Source organism: Tiliqua scincoides, chromosome 2 (genome assembly GCF_035046505.1).
Source record: "Tiliqua scincoides isolate rTilSci1 chromosome 2, rTilSci1.hap2, whole genome shotgun sequence".
NCBI classification, from domain to species: Eukaryota; Metazoa; Chordata; class Lepidosauria; order Squamata; family Scincidae; genus Tiliqua; species Tiliqua scincoides.
In genome coordinates this window covers 267208913-267228815 of record NC_089822.1, presented here as the reverse complement: position 1 = coordinate 267228815, position 19903 = coordinate 267208913, and the positions used below count along the sequence as shown (strand labels likewise).

Sequence of the window (19903 nt, the reverse complement as noted above, 5' to 3'; positions counted from 1 at the left end):
CCTCGGACCCCCTTGCACCTGCCATTCAGAGACAGGCAACCCCTGAAATCCTGAGGTTGCATATAGCTGGCATGGCTTGTAATCTATGCTGGGATTTTCCTCTATTAATCTGTCCAATCCCCTTTTAAAGGCACCCAGGCCAGGCGCCATCAACGCATCCTGTGGCAAGGAGTTCCACAGAATAATTGCATACTGGGTAAAGAAGCATTTTGTCTGTCCAAACTCTCCCAACCCTCAATTTTAGCGGATGTCCCCTAGTTCCAGTGCCCTGTGAGAGGGAAAGGACATCCCCTCTATCCACACCTGCATAATTTTGTAAGTCTCAGTCACGACCCCCCTCAGGTGCCTCTTTCAAGCTGGAAGAGCCCCAAACGCCGTAGCCTTTCCTCCTAAGGAAGGTGCCCGGCCCAGTCTGGGAAGGGGAAGTAGCCCCCTGCCCCCTGATCCTGAACTAAGGAGGGGGCAGCTGCCAACAAGAGAGAGGGGTCATTGCTGCCCAAGTGGGGGCAGGTTAGGGGAGGCTGGAAGCAGTGGCATAGCTGGGGGTGCAAAGCACTACATTTGCAGGGGCGCCACGCAAGGGGCCCCTCTTCCTCCCCTTCGGAGCCACTCCAGGCGGGGGAGCAAAACTGGGATGTTCCCTGGAACGGTCCCAGAAGGAGTTCTGCTCCCCCTGCCTGGAATGGCTCCTAAGGGTGGAGGGCTAGGGCTGGGGAGAGGCTCCCCACCAAACTGAGTGCTTTGCCCCCCTCTAGCTACGCCACCGCATACAGCACTGACTGTCTCGTGTCGTGTCTGTCCCCACGTGCAGGTGCATTTGTGCCCGTGCGGAAGATCCAGCTGCGGCCCAGGAGCCTCCCTGGGTCCGCTGGCCCCGCCCTGCAGATGCCCTTTGCAAGGAGTGCGCGAGCAGGTTCCTGCCCCGAGGGGCTTCCAGTCCAGGCAGGCAGCCCGGGAGGGGCGAGAGCGGCGGGCTGGAGGCAGAGGGGGCGGGGCATCGGGTGGCCGGCAAGGGGCTCCTGCCCTGCCCGCCCCGCCGCGCTCCGCCGGCCCTCCGCAGACGCCCCTCCCCCGCAGCGCTCCGCCTGCCTCTTCCTCCCGCCGCCTCCGCCCAGCGCCAGCCCCGGGAAGCTGCAAGCCCGGAGGGGTCGCAGAGCCCCGTCCCCACGCGCCGCCTACCTTCGCGGCTCCTCCCGGGGTCCTCCTGCGCAGAGGGGCTCTTGCCGGGGCTCAAGCAAGAGGGGGCGCCTCGGGGCACCGACCCCGCAGGGAGGGACCGGACTCCGGGAGCGCCGCGGTGGGGCCGGCAGAGGAGATGCAGCAGGACGGGGCTTGCGGGGGCCTCGCCCCACTGCCCTCCCCGGACTGCCGTCTCCTGCAGGGCGCGCGGGCGGTGCGGTCCGGGGCCGAGACCCCGCAGGAGGCTTCGCGGGCAAACGTGGGGCGCCTGCCGGAGGATGCCCGGCTGGGGGGTGAGTAAGAGGGTCGGGGGGCTTCTTCCAGGCGGGGTGGGGGGCCGCCTTCACATTCCTTTGGGTCTTTATTGGGGTGCCTTTAGCCCCGCGCTGGGGGTCTACTCGAGGACCCACATGAGACCCCCCCCCCCACACACACACACACCAGCCTGTCCCTCTGGATGTTGCTCTTCCCTACTTTGCAGCTTCCCGGTGCTGCTGGCACCGAACTGGGCAGGCAGGAGCAGAGGTCAGACGGGCAGGCGGAAGGGGGGGGGGAAGAAGAGACGAGGTGGCATTTGCACCCCAGGGAGGAACAGATCTCATCCTTGGCTGTCACCTGTAGCAGTCCCACAGGTTCCTCCTCTGAAGTCAGCCCCCTGGAGATCAGTGGTCCTTACTTCCGTGTAAGGGAGCCAGGATTGCAGCCACAGAATCGCATAGCATTCAAGCTGGAAGGGATGCCACCCAGTCTGGCCCCACCTCGCATTCCAGGGAGAGCCTGCTGTGTGCCAGGCAGACCCCTGTGGGCTGGGCAGCCTCTTGCAATCAATGGCACCTCCTGCAAGTCCTGAATTTGCTTCCCTGCAATTTTGCCCTTGGTTGTAGTGGTGCCTCCGGAGCCCCAGAGAGCAAGTCCTCTTGTCTGTGGCACCTAAAGCTTTGTAGCCCCTTCTATTTTGTTGCCCATCGAAAAGTTATTACCTGGCCTCTTCCACCCACCCTGCTTGCGTGACTATGACCCAGGAGGAGCACTTAGGGCAGGGGTCTCCAAACCCGGCCCTGGGGCCAGATGCGGCCCACGGAGAGCCTTTATCCAGCCCACGACCAGCCTCTTGTCCCCAGAAAGCCCCTGGCCCATTTGCCAAACATGACTGGAACTGCGCTCTGGTTGCATCTGGAGGGTGTCTAAGGGCCAGAGGGGTTGAATGAATGAGCCCATTCATGCATTTAATTCACACATCTAAGTTCCATCTCTTATTTATTAAATATATTTAAATTCTTTTCGGCCCTCAAAACTGTGCCAGACATTGGATGCGGCCCTCTGGCCAAAAAGTTTGGAGACCCCTGACTGAGGGCATTAGAAGTCAGAGTAAGGATGAGGCCTGCCGGTCCGGGGCTGCCTGGCCGTAGCTGGGAGGCCACAGAAGTGGAGGCAGAGCAGTCTGGTGTTTCTGGCTTGCGGAAGGGGAGCATTCAAACCAGGATCCCACAATGCCCTGCGGCTGAAGGGAGACATGAGTGGTTGCTGCCCCAGTTCTCCTCTTGCTTGGAGTGTGGGGTGAAGCATCTGGGTGTGTGGTGGGGGCACATGCAGGCCGTGCCCCGCATTCTCCACTTCCTCCAGCCCATTGTTCAAAGTGGCCACATCAGGCCATGTCTTGACTGGACCAGCCCTATCTCCAGGCTGCGCATCAGCATTGCTCATGGGTCTCCACTCACTGCACCGCTGTACAAGATCCACTGTACAAGATAAGGTCCTCTCATGGATTGAGAACTGGTTGGAGGCCAGGAAGCAGAGAGTGGGTGTCAATGGGCAATTTTCACAATGGAGAGAGGTGAAAAGCGGTGTGCCCCAAGGATCTGTCCTGGGACCGGTGCTTTTCAACCTCTTCATAAATGACCTGGAGACAGGGTTGAGCAGTGAAGTGGCTAAGTTTGCGGACGACACCAAACTTTTCTGAGTGGTGAAGACCAGAAGTGATTGTGAGGAGCTCCAGAAGGATCTCTCCAGACTGGCAGAATGGGCAGCAAAATGGCAGATGCGCTTCAATGTCAGTAAGTGTAAAGTCATGCACATTGGGGCAAAAAATCAAAACTTCACATATAGGCTGATGGGTTCTGAGCTGTCTGTGACAGATCAGGAGTGAGATCTTGGGGTGGTGGTGGACAGCTCGATGAAAGTGTCGACCCAACGTGCGGCAGCAGTGAAGAAGGCCAATTCTGTGCTTGGGATCATTAGGAAGCGTATTGAGAACAAAACGGCTAATATTATAATGCCGTTGTACAAATCGAAGGTAAGGCCACACCTGGAGTATTGTGTCCAGTTCTGGTCGCCGCATCTCAAAAAAGACAGTGGAAATGGAAAAGGTGCAAAAGAGAGCGACTAAGATGATTACGGGGCTGGGGCACCTTCCTTATGAGGAAAGGCTATGGCGTTTGGGCCTCTTCAGCCTAAAAAAGAGACACCTGAGGGGGACATGATTGAGACATACAAAATTATGCAGGGGATGGACAGAGTGGTTAGGGAGATGCTCTTTACACTCTCACATAACACCAGAACCAGGGGACATCCACTAAAATTGAGTGTTGGGAGAGTTAGAACAGACAAAAGAAAATATTTCTTTACTCAGCGTGTGGTTGGTCTGTGGAACTCTTTGCCACAGGATGTGGTGATGGCAACTGGCCTGGATGCCTTTAAAAGGGGATTGGACATGTTTCTGGAGGAAAAATCCATTACGGGGTACAAGCCACGATGTGTATGTGCAACCTCCTGATTTTAGAAATGGACTATGTCAGATGCAAGGGAGGGCACCAGGATGAGGTCTCTTGTTATCTGGTGTGCTCCCTGGGGCATTTGGTGGGCCGCTGTGAGATACAGGAAGCTGGACTAGATGGGTCAATGGCCTGATCCACTGGGGCTGTTCTTATGTTCTGAAGATGGCCTCAAGCCTTCAATCCAGTAGGCCTGAACTGTGTAACGGATATGAAGGCTGCCAGGCTGGCCTCCTGGATGGCCTCCTCGCCTCCAAGGAGGCAGCCAAGGAAAAGTGGGTCTGCAGTGTGGTCAGTGAGTTGCCAGGCTGACCCCCACAGAACCCTGCCTGTACTGAAGAGGAGCAATGCACACTTAGCGCACTGCTGGAAGTGGCTTGCACTGTTCTGCAGCAGACAGGAGTGGTGAGTGGGAAGCAGCAGTGTAGTGCAGCCTCACAGGGAGACACAGGGAGGGGGAAGGCACAATGGTGCTGGGGGGATAGGGGATCTGGAAGGAAGGGAGGACGGTCCAAAGGAAGATGAGAACCAGGGCCTGGATGCAAGCAGAACAAGTACAATATTCCCTGAACTGGAGGAATAAGTTCGCTTCCCTGCTGTCTCCCTCCCAGGCAGTGGAGTGGCCTCAGTGGTGAGTTCTGGATCGCTTCCTCCCTGGGCCGGAGAAGGAGCGGCTGCTGCAGAGTCTGCTCAGGTAAGGGCCAGGTGACCAGGGAAGCCTGCAGGGAGAAGCCTTCTTTGTTCTAGGGATGCCTCTTCTGGTGCTGCAAGATGTCAGAGGCGCCCTGAGGTCCCTGGGGGGTGCATGCAGGGGGAAGCCCCGGGCCCAATCCACAGACAACTGAATCCAAGTATTTGGGCCCCCCCCTGCAAATAAAAATGAACAAAAGCTTAAATACTCAACTGGCCAACTGACCACATTTTTAAACTGCAGAAAGGCAGAGTGTCCATGAACCATTGAGCTCTGCAGGAAAATACATGGTTCTCTCGCGTCCTTTCAGTGTTTGATTGGAAATGTGTGTTGATTAGGGATGATTTGTGCCTTTCAGGGTCTGGTGTCCTTTGAGGAGGTGGCCCTGTATTTCACCGAGGAGGAGTGGGCTCTGTTGGACCCAGGCCAGAAGGCTCTGTATGTGGAAGTGATGCTGGAGAATCAAGAGAACGTAGCTTTTCTGCGTAAGTCGGGATCCCTTAGCTTTTTTTGGAGGTGGCTGAAAAGTGTGAAGTACTGTTAGCATTTAGCACTGTAATGATTTTCCAAGGGAACGGGTAGCAAATGTCTGTTTTGCCCTCCTGGTTCTGAGCAGGGCCTAAGTAATGTTATTTGAAAACTATGAAATCTCCTTTGAGAGACAGGAAGTTTCCAACACTCCATGCAACCTTTGGGTTTTTGAGGTAGCCTATCTCTGAGTTCCAGGTGCAAGGGAGAAGTAACAGGATTCGATTACCTTGTTGTCTTGTGTGCTCCCTGGGGCATCTGGTGGGCTGCTGTGAGATACAGGAAGCTGCACTAGACAGTCCCTTGATCTGACCCAGTGGGGCTCTTCTTATATACAGCTTTAATCCACTTTCAGTGCACTTCTGTTCCTCCAAATCATTCTTGGGTACTGTAGTTTGTTAAGGAATTTGAGAGCTGTTAGAGCAGGGGTGTGAAACTCATTTCATACAGAGGTCCGAATAGCATTGATAATGTCTGCTGAGGGCCGAAAGTGATGTCATTGGGAAGGAAGTGATGTCATTAAACAGTTTATGACCAAAAATAAGTACTTTTTCTCACTTGGGAACTCATAAGCTGCATTTTGATCATATTCAAGATATGGGAGAGCTCAATTTTCAAGTGGGCTTCCCTTTCAGCAGTAACACCTCAGCCCTGTTCAGCAGCTGAGAGCCTGAGGGCTGGATAAAAAGCTTCCGCGGGTCCCATCCTGCCCCCCCTCCGGGCCTTATGTTTGACTCCCCTGTTTTAGAGCTACCCTTAATGAACCACAGTCTCCAGAATGCATTAGGGTAATAGAAGAGCTTTGAAAGTAGATTAAAACTGTAGTGGAAATACAGCCCTAGAGACTGAGGTCCCCAGATTTATTTTGTAATAAATTTCTTTTGTACTCTATAGTTTGCATTGTTATGGCCCAGGCTCCCTTGAAGAAAGGGCCCTGAGCATTTTGCTCCTTTGCTCCCCTCTCCTCAGGTCTGGTTGTAAGAACAAAACCTTTAAGACACTGACAATGCTATTTAATAACTAAGAACATAAGCCCGGCTGGATCAGGCCAAAGGCCCATCTAGTCCAGCTTCCTGTATCTCACAGTGGCCTCCAATGCCTCAGGGAGCACACAAGACAACAGACACAACCTTCGTCCCGGTGCCCTCCCCTGCGTCTGGCAATCAGAGGCAGCCATTCTGTAAAACCAAGAGTTTGCACAGACCTACTATGACTTGTAACCCGTAGTGAACTTCTCCTCCAGAAATGTGTCCAATCCCCACTTAAAGGCATCCAGGCAAGATGCTATCACTACTTCCTGTGGCAAGGAGTTTCACAGATTAATTACATGTAGGGTAAAGAAATATTTTCTTCTGTCTGTCCTAACTCTCACGACACTCAGCTGTCATGGATGTCCGCTGGTTCAGGTGTAATGTTACCAGAAAACAGCAACCCTCTATCCTGTCTGTCCACCCTTTGCATGATTTTGTATGTCTCAATCATGTCTCCCCTCAGGCGAGGCCCAATCGTTCTTGCCTTTCCTTTTAAGGGAGGTACCCCAACCCAGCAATCATTTTGGTTGCTCTTTTGCACCTTTTCCATCTCCACTATATCCTTTTGGAGATGTGGCAACCAGAACTGGACACAATACTTCAGGTGTGACCTTACTATCGAGCTGTACAAAGACATTACAATATTAGCTGTCTTATTCTCAGTGCCTTTCCTAATGATCCCAAGCATGGAATTAGCCCTCTTCACTGCTGCCACGCATTGGATCGACACTTTCAAGGAGCTGTCCACAAGGACCCCAAGATCTCTCTCCTGATCTGTCTCAGACAGCTCAGAACCCATTAGCCTATATGGAAAGTTTTGGTTCTTTGCCCCAATGTGCATGTCTTTACACTTACATTGAAACGCATCTGCCATTTTGCTGCCCAGTCTCCCTGTTTGGAGAGATCCTTCTGGAGCTCTTCACAATCACTTCTGGTCTTCACCACTCAGAAAAGTTTGGTGTCATCTGCAGACTTGGCCACCTTGCTGCTTAGCCCTGTCTCCTGGTCATTTATGAAGAGGTCGAAGAGCAATGGTCCCAGGACAGATGCTTGGAGCACACTGCTTTTCACCTCTCTCCATTGTGAAAATTACCCATTGACATCCACTCTCTGTTTCCTGGTCTTCAACCAGGTCTCAATCCAGGAGAGGACCTGCCCTCTAATTCCCTGACTGTGGAGTTTATTCAGTAGCCTTTGGTGAGGGGCCATGTCGAACGCCTTCTGAAAGTCCAGATATATAACGTCCACGGGTTCTCCCGCATCCGCATGCCTGTTGACCTTTTCAAAGAATTCTAAAAAGTTCGTGAGGCAAGACTTACCCTTACAGAAGGCAGGCTGATTTTCCCTCAGCAGGGCCTGTTTGTCTATGTGTTTTGAGATCCTATCTTTGATGAGGCATTCCACCATCTTACCCGGTATGGATGTTAGGCTGACCGGCCTATAGTTTCCCGAATCCCCCCTCTTTCCCTTTTTAAAGATAGGCGTGACATTTGCTATCCTCCAATCTTCTGGCACCTTTGGCCGTTTTGAGAGACAAGTTGCATACCTTAGTCAAGAGATCTGCAACTTCATTCTTCAATTCCTTAATAACTCTTGGGTGGATGGCATCAGGGCCCGGTGACTTACTGATCTTTAATTTATCAATGAGGTCTGAAACATCTTCTCTTTTAACCTCTATCTGACTTAATTCCTTGGTCAGGAGGGGCCGTTCAGGCAGCGGTATCTGCCCAAGGTCTTCTGCCGTGAAGACAGATGCAAAGAACTCATTTAATTTCTCTGCCATCTCTAAGTCTCCTTTTATCTCCCCTTTCCCTCCCTCACCATCCAGAGGGCCAACCGCTTCTCTGGCGGGTTTCCTGCTTCTAACATGTTTGAAGAAGCTTTTATTATTCCCCTTAATGCTGCTGGCCATGTGATCCAGCTTCAAAAAATGAATCCACTGTTCTTCTATCGATGGCTTAGGAAAGGACAGTTGGCAAGCCATCTTTTTTAGTGGCCATGAATGGAGCAACTCCACTGAGATGGGCAGGATGCAAGCACACAAAATCAGATGGAAAATCTCATCTGCAAGCTTGTTCTTGCCAAGAGACACCTCCTAGCCAAGAAAATGCAGAAAGGTGGTGGCACTGATTTTTTTCCCCCTTGCTTTGCCTAGTTGGTGATAAACCTTCACTGCCTCAAGGGCAATACAGGATGGCACAGGATGAGGCGACCGGGAGGTGACCAGGGCTAACAAAGCTGCCTGTATCCTGTGCTTGGGCCAGGTTGCAACAGGGAAAGCAGCCAGGATTTTCACATTCCTCAAACATCTAACTGATAGTCACAGCCCTGAGCAGGACTGCAATCCTATTTATCATTTCCTCAGATTCAGTGCTGCTGAATCCATTGGGGTTTACTTCTAAGTATACATGCCTAGGAGTGTGCTTTAGATCTTCCCTTTCTCTATTGCATTGGTAATCAAACTTCTCTCTGTCTGTTCCAGGAAGCAATGAACAAGACAGTGAAGATCAAAGGAAGCTGTGTGGGGTGTCACTGGAAAGGACTGTTGTTGACACAAAGGACATGACTTTTAGAGACCAGGACATATCAGAGAGTCAGGAGGGAAACCCAGCGCTGGTCTGGAAGACAAAATCTGTTGTTTGTCAGGATTCTGACTACCATGACATCTCAGTCCAACCTGAATATCAGAAAGGGGTGAGAAGGAATAAGTGCCCATTGCATGGAGAAGCCAGCACAGGAATGAAGGGAAACCAGACAGAGGATTGGAGAAAAAAATCTGATCCTCATCACAGTGGGGATATGAACATCACCCCAGTAGATCCAGAGAAAGAAACTGGAAATAGAAAGGAGAAATGCGGTCAATGTCCAAAGACCTTCAGCAGTAAGTCAGAACTTACAACACGTCAAAGAACCCACACAGGGGAGAAACCATACAAATGCTTACTCTGTGGAAAGAGCTTCATTCGGAGCTCACACCTGACTTCACATCAAAGAAACCACACAGGGGAGAAACCATATAAATGCTTGGAGTGTGGAAGGTGCTTTAGTGAAGGTGGAAACCTCACTAGACATCAAAGAACCCACACAGGGGAGAAGCCACATAAATGCTTACAGTGTGGAAAGAGATTCAGTGTGAGCTCAAGCCTGATATGGCATCAAAGAACTCACTCAGGGGAGAAGCCGTATAAATGCTTAGAGTGTGGAAAGAGGTTCAGTATGAGCTCAAGCTTGACTCGGCATCAGCGAAACCACAAAGATAAACCATTCAGATGTTTAGAGTGTGGAAAGAGGTTCAGTGTGAGCTTAAGCTTGACTTTGCATCAAAAAACACACACAGAAGAGAAACCATATAAATGCTTAGAGTGTGGGAAGAGGTTCAGTTTGAGCTCAAGTCTGACTCGGCATCAAAGAAATCATGCAGGAGAGAAACTATATAAATGCTTAGAATGTGGAAAAAGCTTCAATGGGAGCTCTTGCCTGCTTCGGCATCAACAAACACACACAGGGGAGAAACCATATAAGTGCTTGGAGTGTGGAAAGAGCTTCACTCATCGCTCACATGTTGCTGTGCATCAAAGAATCCACACTGGAGAAAAACCATATAAATGTTTGGAGTGTGGAAAGAATTTCTGTCATGCCTCATATCTGACTGTGCATCAAAGGACCCACTCCAAAGAGAAACCATATAAATGCTTGGAATGGGGGAAAAGCTTCAGTGGGAGTGTAGGTCTTTCTTCACATCAAATAACCCACACAGGGGAGAAACCATATAAATGTTTGAAGTGTGGAAAAAGCTTCAGTAACAGCACAAGCCTGACTGTGCATGAAAGAACCCACTCTGGGGAGAAACCGTATACATGCATAGAGTGTGGAAAGAGCTTCAGTGAGAGCTCAAGCCTGACTCTTCATCAGCGAACCCACACAGGGGAGAGACCATATAAATGTTTACAATGTGGAAAAGGCTTCATTGGGAGCTCAGACCTGACACGGCATCAGCGAACCCACACAGGGGAGAAACTGTATAAATGTTTACAGTGTGGCAAGAGCTTCAGTAACAGCACACAACTGGCTGTGCATGAACGAACTCACACGGGGGAGAAACCGTACACATGCATAGAGTGTGGAAAGAGCTTCAATGACAGCTCAAGCCTGACTTTGCATAAACGAACCCACACAGGGGAGAGACCATATAAATGCTTACAGTGTGGAAAGGGCTTCATTGCAAGTTCAAACCTGTCTCGGCATCAACGAACCCACACAGGGGAGAAGCCATATACATGCTTAGAATGTGGAAAGTGCTTTAGGGAGACTGGAAGCCTTACTGTCCATCGAAGAACCCACACAGGGGAGAAACCATATAAGTGCTTGGAGTGTGGAAAGACCTTCAGTGTAAGCTCAAGCCTAACTTCACATCAAAAAACCCACACAAAGGAGAAGCCATATAAATGCTTAGAGTGCGGAAAAAGCTTTAGTCGCAGCTCACATGTGACTGTACATCAAAGAATCCACACTGGAGAGAAACCGTATAAATGTTTGGAATGTGGAAAGAGCTTCAGAGAGAGCGTAAGTCTTTCTGCACATCAAAGAACCCACACAGGGGAGAAGCCATATAAATTTTTGAAGTGTGGAATGAAATACAGTGGGAGCTTAAATCTTTCTACACATCAAAGAACACACACAGGGGAGAAACCATATAACTGCTTGAAGTGTGGAAAAAGCTTCAGTAACAGCACACACCTGTCTGCGCATGAAAGAACCCACACAGGAGAGAAACCATACACATGTTTAGAGTGCGGAAAGAGCTTCAGTGAGAGTTCAAACCTTACTCGGCATCAACGAACCCACACAGGGGAGAAACCATATGAATGTTTTGTGTGTGGAAAGAGCTTCAGTGAGACCTCAAACCTTACTCGGCATCAACGAACCCACACAGGGGAGAAACCATATGAATGCTTAGAGTGTGGAAAGAGCTTCAGTTTGTGCTCAAATCTGACTCGGCATCAACAAACCCACATGGGGGAAGCCATATAAATGCCTTTAGTGTGGAAAGAGATTCTATGAGCACTTAACTCTTTCTTGTCATGAACAAATTCATGCTGTAGAGAAACCATTTGAATTTTTGGAGTGGTGAACGAAATCATGGGTGATGGTTCTCATCGATATTACAACATTCCAAACTAGTTCATTGATAAAACATCAACTTCATCAGCTCATAATAATCTGATAAAACCATTACACATGGAATCCAGATATCAATGAATTCAAGGAAAGAACACGTATGAAAATGTTGAGTAGAATTTAGGAATGTCCAGCTTATACATTTAGAGATTAAAGTGATACTCAGATAACCAAGTACAGTTTTGATCTTTCCTGTAACCCATTTTTTCCTCCCTGTCTCACAACACTAGAGGTCCATCTATGATATTAATTATCAGGAAACTTAGAATGGACAATAGAAGGTATTTCTTCACACTGCACATACTAAGCCTGTGGGATTCATTGCCACTAAGGGTGCCATCCTAACCCCTTATGTCAGTGCTTTCCAGCCCATGGGACATGTGTGGCATCCTGTAGTTGGGTGTCACTCACGGAGGCCTCCTCGAAGTAAGGGAATGTTTGTTCCCTTCCCTTGGAGCTGCGTTGTCCTTATGTCAGTGCTGGAAAGCACTGACATAAGGGGTTAGGCTTGCACTCTTAAAGAGGTGTTGCTGACAGAGCCCCGGCAGCCTATGGCATCACAGTGGCGAGGCAAGGGCAAACAGCGGGGCTGAGAGAATTTTGCTCTGATGTCCTTGCTGTGCCTTGCCAAGTCTGCTGAGTCTGATAATGCTGCATCTGTGGGAGACAGGACAGCTCATAGGACACAGGTTGTGTCTGTCATCTAGTGTGTTCCCTGAAGCATTTGGTGGGTCACTGTGAGAATCAGGAAGCTGGACTAGAAGGGCCTTTGACCTGATCCTCTTCTTATGTTCTTATGTAGGTATCACATGGGCCAGGATGAGGGCCCTGGTACCAGCCTGTTGGAAGGATTGGAGGAGGAATACAAGAGGAAGGAGTGAGGGAAGGGGGGAGAGGGGCAAGGAGTGGCGGACAGAGGATCAGCGAGAGTCAGAAGCACAAGAGCAGTGGAGAAGAGGTGGAATGTGGAAGTGGGAGAAAAGTCAAGGAAACCTGCTGAGGATGATGGAGGGAGCAACACAGGAGAAAAGAAAGGGAATGCAGAGGAACGAGGGAGACTCATGGTGACCAGAGTGTATGGAAGGAGAGTATTTGATTCAGCAAAAAAACCAAATACAAATTAGGGCTTATTGAACATCACAGCTCCTTCATAGTAAGCTGTTGTTGGCATCCTTCAGTCTCGGAAGACTCTGAATGGTGGCTCTGGAACAGAGCGTCCTCTCCAGTGCGCGAAGCCTGGGTAAAGTAGATATGGAGGATAGGCTGTTACCCAAGCAGCAAATCCCCCCTCTCCAAGTTGCTGAAATGGTCCAATGGAAAGGCAGAGGCCAATACGGTTGGTTCCAGCGGCGTCGCAGGAGTTGCCAGAACGTGACTGTGTTCAGCCATGAACTGCCTCAGGGACTCCGGCTCCGGATTTTGCCTCGAGGTTGACTCCTGAAGCCTTTTCCATAACTGGATGTAGCCACAAGGCAGTGGAGGTTTGGGATCAGAGTTTTCCTTCTCTCAGATGAGCTGCCTTCCCAGGCTAAAGGGTCCCATCTACCTGATGGCTGTTTAGTCACCTCTTATGACAAGTACAGCCAAACTGAGAACCTATTCTTATCCCCAGCCCCCAGGGCATATAGTGTTAGAAATAGTAAGATAGTAAGAAGCTCAACATAAGAATCTAACTTTTGCCATCATGGTACACCTGAAGCATCATTCACACATGTCCTGTGGTCTTGTATAGGGATACAATCCCTTTCGGAAGAGGTTCCTTCTATTGATTTTATATTACAACAAACTTTGACATTTGTAGTACTTGCATTCTTTTGAGTTATCTACCAATTTTGTGGACATTGCCTGCAGGATGATGGAAAAGGGACTCTCTGTGCCCTTTGTATTGTATTGTATTGGCAACCTTCAGTCTTGAAAGACTATGGTATCGCGCTCTGAAAGGTGGTTCTGGCACAGCGTCTAGTGTGGCTGAAAAGGCCAATCCGGGAGTGACAATCCCTTCCACACTGGGAGCAAGTGCAGTCTGTCCCTGGTCTGTCTCCCTGGCTATGGGCCTTCCTTCTTTGCCTCTTAGCCTCAGACTGTTGGCAAAGTGTCTCTTCAAACTGGGAAAGGCCATGCTGCACAGCCTGCCTCCAAGCGGGCCGCTCAGAGGCCAGGGTTTCCCACTTGTTGAGGTCCATCCCTAAGGCCTTCAGATCCCTCTTGCAGATGTCCCTTACTGTAGCCAAAAGATTTGTATTGAAGCACTGAAAAGAGAAGTGGCCCACCCACCACTATTCTTTCATGGACTGAGGATCTTTTAACTTTAGCTTATAATGTTTGGCTTATAGTAGACCACTCTGTATGGATATATTTTGGGACATTTGGAAGCCTTTCTTTAGAGATTCATGCATAGATTGGTTATTAACCTTTTTGTAATTTACCAATTGATAAGCTTTGTAATCAGCGTTTACCATGTACATTGTGTACATTTCTTTTTTTATTTTCTTTTTAATTTTGCTGTTGTTATTTTTATTCACAAATAAAAAAGGATTTAAAAAAATAGATTCATGCAAAATAAGGAGAAAGGGTTGAGTCCAGCAAAAGAAAGAGGAGGAATTAGGTGGTCAGGAAGAACCCTGGCAAAGTCCCAAGGGGTATGTGGGGGCATTCACAGGGGGGGCCTAGTTTCCACAAACCCCTGAGCTCTGGACCACTAGGGTGAGCCATTGTGCCAACTCTTCCCTGCAGTCTAGGGCCCCAGGCTGCTCCTGCAGTGCCAGATGGACTGGGAGCTCAGACGGGGGGGGGGGGGAGAATGGAGGGCAAAGCCTCCACTTAAAGGAATTTGTATTGGCAACCTTCAGTCTCGAAAGACTCTGGTATCGCGCTCTGAAAGGTGGTTCTGACACAGCGTCTAGTGTGGCTGAAAAGGTCAATCCGGGAGTGACAATCCCTTCCACACCGGGAGCAAGTGCAGTCTGTCCCTGCTCTGTCTCCCTGGCTATGGGCCTTCCTTCTTTGCCTCAGACTGTTGTCGATCTGCTTGTCGGTTTTCACCCTAAACCCCACGCACCCCGTGAGGTTAACAGACCGTGGCGAGGCAACACCTTACTGACTGGGGACTGCCCAGCTTAAGGCGGGTGGTAGCTGCCCAATGAGATGCAATGATCTCTCCCACCGTCGGAAGCAGCCCCGGGCGTCACGCTCTATGCCAATCAAGCTAACACTTACAACCAGTAAACTGCTGCTTCCCGTGTTGTGCCAATGCCGTATGGCGGTTGGAGTGTCCTCTCCAGTGGGCGAAGCCTGCGTAAAGAAGGTATGGAGGATAGGCTGTTACCCATGCAGCAAATCCCCCCTCTCCACGTCGCTGGAATGGTCCAATGGAAAGGCAGAAGCCTTGTAATACTGGAGCCTGCAAGGGTAATATAAGCCAGAGGGGCAGCTTTGCCAGTGCTGGCACCTCTCCAACAACTGCAGGGGAGCAGTGGCACATGCATGCATGCCTTCCCCTCCTGGTTAACCTCCCAGAGATACCTGATGGAAAGAGCATGCTGGCCTAGATGGCCTCCTTTGTGCTCAGCCAGCTGAGCTTTCCTTATGTTCTGGGCAGTGTCTGCCACCCCACAGCCTTCCAGTTCCAGAGGTCTTGAGCCTGCCTGCCAAAGTGAGAGAAATGATGGGAACATGAAAAGAGGCTTTGGGTCCATTAGAGGGCGGATTTTGGATTTCGTAGTCACCACAGAGCTGGAACCACCCAGAGTTCACAATTCCATGCATGAGGGAACACAAAGGGGCAATTGAATGGTTCAGGGTTGGTCCCAGGTGTATGGAGCAGAGACACGCAGTGGGTGGGGGGAGGCAGGTGAGGCAGTGCCTCCCCACTGGAGTTGTTCGAAGAGTGCCGCTGCCATGGGAGGCGCTCAAGTGCTTTCAACCCATGCGCTTTGCTGAGAGCCTTCAAGGCCAGGGATGTGTGGTGGGTCACCAGAGTCATTGAGCACCTCCCATGGTAGCCACGCTTTTCGAGCAATTCCAGGGGGGAGGCACTGCCTCACCTGCCTCCCCAGCCATGCATGTCCCTGGTGTGGAGTCTCTCAGCAAGCTGCCTTCTGAAAGTGGCCCCTAGATGTTTTGTGGGGTGGGGAGGGGGCTGCTTCCTCTTTGTTGTTTTTCTTTCCTGAGAATGAACACTGCCCAACTAAATGTCCAACAGGGCTGTTGGACATTTGGTAAATCCAAATGTGTTCTTGAAATGGTTTGGTAAATCCATATTTGTGTTCTTGATGTGAGGAAGTGCTGGGTTTGAAAATTACCTCAGAGTCCCTGTACAGACTCTGTGTAAAGTGTGTGTGTGTGGGGGGGGGGGGGCTAATTAAAAGGCCAATTGAGGGCTTCCCACCTAAAATCTCAGCTGAAAGTCAGTGTGTTAGAGCCCAATTCAAGGCACAATCCTAACCAGGTCTACTCAGAAGTTAGTCCTATTATAGTCAATCGGGCTTACTCCCAGGAAAGTGTGGCTAGGATTGTAGCTTTAGTGCTTTGCACCCCCTCCAGCTACGCCACTGGCTGCAGCTTCCACCCTGGGGTCCAATGGTGGCGTAGCTGGAGGGGGTGCAAAGCGCTAAGCTTTGCAGGAGCCTCCTTTTTGCTCCCCCCACCTGGAATGGCTTCGAAGGGGAGGGGGGCCCCTTGCCAGACATAGCGCTTTTCACCCCCTCTAGCTACGCCACCGGCTGCAGCTTCCACCCTGGGGTCCAGTGGTGGCGTAGCTGGAGGGGGTGCAAAGCGCTAAGCTTTTCAGGAGCCTCCTTTTTGCTCCCCCCACCTGGAATGGCTTCGAAGGGGAGGGGGGCCCCTTGCCAGACTTAGTGCTTTGCACCCCCTCTAATTACGCCACTGGCTGCAGCTTCCACCCCTGGGGTCCAATGGTGGCGTAGCTGGATGGGGTGCAAAGCGCTAAGCTTTGCAGGGAGCCTCCTTTTTGCTCCCCCCTCCTGGAATGGTTTCGAAGGGGAGGGGGGCCCCTTGCCAGACTTAGTGCTTTGCACCCCCTCTAGTTACGCCACTGGCTGCAGCTTCCACCCCTGGGGTCCAACGGTGGCGTAGCTAGAGGGGGTGCCGCTCTGGGTTTTGCCCCCCCCAGCCTGGAATGGATCCAAAGGGGGGGGGCTTGCACGCCGTGGTGATTCTCTGGGCTCCAGAGTCCCATTATAGTCAGTCGGGCTTACTCCCAGGAAAGAGTGGCGAGGATTGTAGCCTTAGTGCTTCGCGCCCCCTCCTGCTACGCCTCTGGGTTCGAGTCCTGCCCTTGGCCCAAGTCGGGCGCCCGCAGCATCTGGGCCAGCGGAGCCCGCAGGCTGCTGCCTTTCGGGACTGGGGAGCAGGTGGGCCCCCAGTGCAGCCTGCGAAGGGCTCCAGGCTGCCCAGATCTCAAGGCTTCGCTTCGTTAGGAGTCAAGTCAAGTCAAGTCAACCTTTATTAGGCATAAACATTTGGTAGGTGAAGACTCTGTACGGAAACCGTAGAGAGAATATAAACCTAAGTAGTACGCTTCCTTAGGAGATGCACTTGCAGGGTTAAAAGCGGCGATTGCCAGTCCTAGAAGGGTATATGGGGGCAGGGGGGAGTGAATGGGGAAGTCACTTCCTGCCCCCCCTTCTGCCCATGTGCAGGAAGTGCCTGCCTAGGAGCTGCAGGCCCTTGGAGGGTCTGGTGGTGAGTCCAAAGCAAGGGGGGGGATCTCTGGGCTGTGGCTGGAGGGAAGGGATAGAGGGGAAAGTGGGGGTGGAGCCCAGGCACAGCACAGCAGGGGGGGGGGGAGACAAAATGGACCATTCTCCCCTTGCATCCTCAGCTTGGATCTGCTTTGGGGCAGCTGCAGTGGGGGCTCCTCCGCCTTCTGGGGGTGGAGTATTTCATTTATACATCAGATCAGCACTGCCTTTTCCTGCTGAGTCCTGCTGCAAGCTTCCTTGCGCCCGGGTTGTAACAGACAGGGGAGGAAGGCCTGCAAGCAGAGAGCTGGAGAAAAATGGCATCCCCGCCTGAGCTGGAAGGACCAGAGAGTCTCTGAGAGCATGGTTCCCAAACCTTTAGCACCAGGACCCACTTTTTAGAATGAGAATCTGTCAGGACCCACTGGGAGTGATGTCATGACTGGAGTGATGTCATCAAGCAGGAAAATTTTTTAGCAATCCTATCCTCACTTACCCAGGAGTCAGCCCCACTATCATTGTTAAAAGCATATACCTAGTAGCCTATGCAGATGTTAAATATGTATACATAGCAGCCTATGTATATGTTAAAAGTGCAGATTTGTAACAGTTCCCCAAATACAGTCACATACCATGGTAGCATCAAGTCTAATATATTTTTTTAAAATTTGAAATGTATGGGGACCCACCTGAAATTGGCTCATGACACAGTTAGTGAGTCCTGACCCACAGTTTGAGAAACACTGTTAGAGAGTTGATACCCTGAGGAGGAAGAGGTACTGAGGAGGACAGAGTAGGATGAACTCCTCTCCATCCAGCCCTCTTCCACCCCTGCATCCCCAAATCAGGGTTTCCCCCTATCCGCTCTCATGATCCCAGTTACGGGACATCAGCTGGAATTGCATGCTGCTAAGTGTCACTCTTGTGGACTGGGCAGGATGGAGCAAAGGCAGGAGGAACATTGAATCCAGGCAGAAAATAGAGCAGGAAAGGGCAGGTCTTTTAGTGGGCCAGGGGCACGATTTGCAAGGAGATCTTCTGGAAGAGGAGGAATGTGGTTGGTTACTTGGAGAAGTGGCAGAAGGAAAGAGAAGAAGAAAATGAATCCAGCCATGTGAGCTCACCCCTAGGGCATTTCTGGATCAGGATCAGAGCGATGGAGCAAATAGGAAGATAACTTGGAATTGCACAAAGTGAGATACTAAAAGGGAATGAAGGATAAATGTCTCCCCACTTCATTTGTCTCCAGCACAGGGAGTGGGATGACTTCAGTGCCACGGTCTAGATCACATCCTTTTTGGCACGAAGGAGAATCGGCAACTATGCAGCCTCCTCCGGTAAGGGGCAGAACACCAGGGAATGTTAATGAACCAGTTATAGAAGGTGGTTTCTTTTTTCTGGCCCTGTTTGTTTCCTGTGTTTTCTGGTGCTTTAAGTCAATGTTCTTCAACCTGTTGTTCATGACTCCAGTTGGGTCTTGTAGCCTCCCTTGGGAGAGCAAAGAAGCATCTTGGCTGCCCTTCAAGTGAGAGATGAAGGAGCTGCTTGTCAGCCAGCGTGGGAGGCAACTGGAGTCCAGAAGTGAGACCAGACCAGGAAGATCCATCTGAAATGTGTGTGGTTCTTGAAAGACAGAACCTTTCTGTGATTGTAAAAATCCCCTCGGGAGCTTAGAGATAGCCTGCCTATGTGAACCAAGTTGAATAAAGTCAGAGGAGCAATCCAATGACCAGAAAGGCGGTATATAAATACCAGTATTATTATTTAATATTACCTTTCAAAGTCTGTGCAATAGAGGGGTTGGGTCCGATCCAATAATGGTGTTGCCTTATCAAAAGTTCTTGATACAATCCTGCACAGACTCTTCTCACTCTCTTGCTTCGCTGCTCCTTTGACGTCACAGGGTTGTTGTGAAGGAGCAAGAGATAGAAGGAAACGAGTCAGGAAGGAGTGGGCAGCAAGGGATGATGGCTGAATTGATATTGAGTCCCCAGTCTCTTTACTGATGGATGGTTGGGGTTGGGGCATGGAAAAGGTTGAAGACCGCTGAGCAGTCCTCCTCCTTACAGTATGTTCTTACTGTAAAGAGTCAAACGTACAACTGCAGGACTTCCATTCTGATCCAGGAGAGGAACTGCTCTCTAATTCTCTGACTGTGGAGCTTCTTTAGCACCCTTGGTGAGGGACCATGTCGACTTCAGGGTGCAAGAGTCAGGATGCCAGTTAGTTGATGAGCAGAATACTGCAGTTGGTCCCCTTATTATTTGTCTGTCATAAGAACATAAGAACACCCCACTGGATCAGGCCATAGGCCCATCTAGTCCAGCTTCCTGAATGTCACAGCGGCCCACCAAATGCCCCAGGGAGCACACCAGATAACAAGAGACCTCATCCTGGTGCCCTCCCTTGCATCTGGCATTCTGACATAACTGAGTGTCACTTGAGAAGGACTGGGTGCATATTAGTCTGGCAAAGGAGGTGGGGGGCTTAATTTCTAAGAGGAGATACTGTGGGAGAGGGGAGCATCCCATCCTAGCTCTGAGGAGGAAAAGAGGCCCAAAGGACATAAGAACATAAGAAGAGCCCCACTGGATCAGGCCATAGGCCCATCTAGTCCAGCTTCCTGTATCTCACAGCGGCCCACCAAATGCCCCAGGGAGCACACCAGATAACAAGAGACCTCATCCTGGTGCCCTCCCTTGCATCTGACATAGCCCATTTCTAAAATCAGGAGGTTGCGCATACACATCATGGCTTGTACCCCGTAATGGATTTTTCCTCCAGAAACTTGTCCAATCCCCCTTTAAAGGCGTCCAGGCCAGA

General features: G+C 50.7%; 1 protein-coding gene across 1 annotated transcript in view; it reads left to right on the top strand.

Moving 5' to 3' along the window:
* The first annotated feature begins 1129 nt into the window (after nucleotides 1–1129).
* The window catches only part of LOC136640322 (zinc finger protein 721-like), a 31573-nt gene continuing 12799 nt past the window's right edge, over nucleotides 1130–19903 (top strand). Inside the window, exons 1-4 of the mRNA XM_066615365.1 lie at nucleotides 1130–1472; nucleotides 4562–4644; nucleotides 5000–5126; nucleotides 8683–11175. Coding sequence (XP_066471462.1) covers nucleotides 1316–1472; nucleotides 4562–4644; nucleotides 5000–5126; nucleotides 8683–11175 — 2860 coding nt within the window. The 5' untranslated portion in view covers nucleotides 1130–1315. The remainder of the gene's footprint in view (nucleotides 1473–4561; nucleotides 4645–4999; nucleotides 5127–8682; nucleotides 11176–19903) is intronic.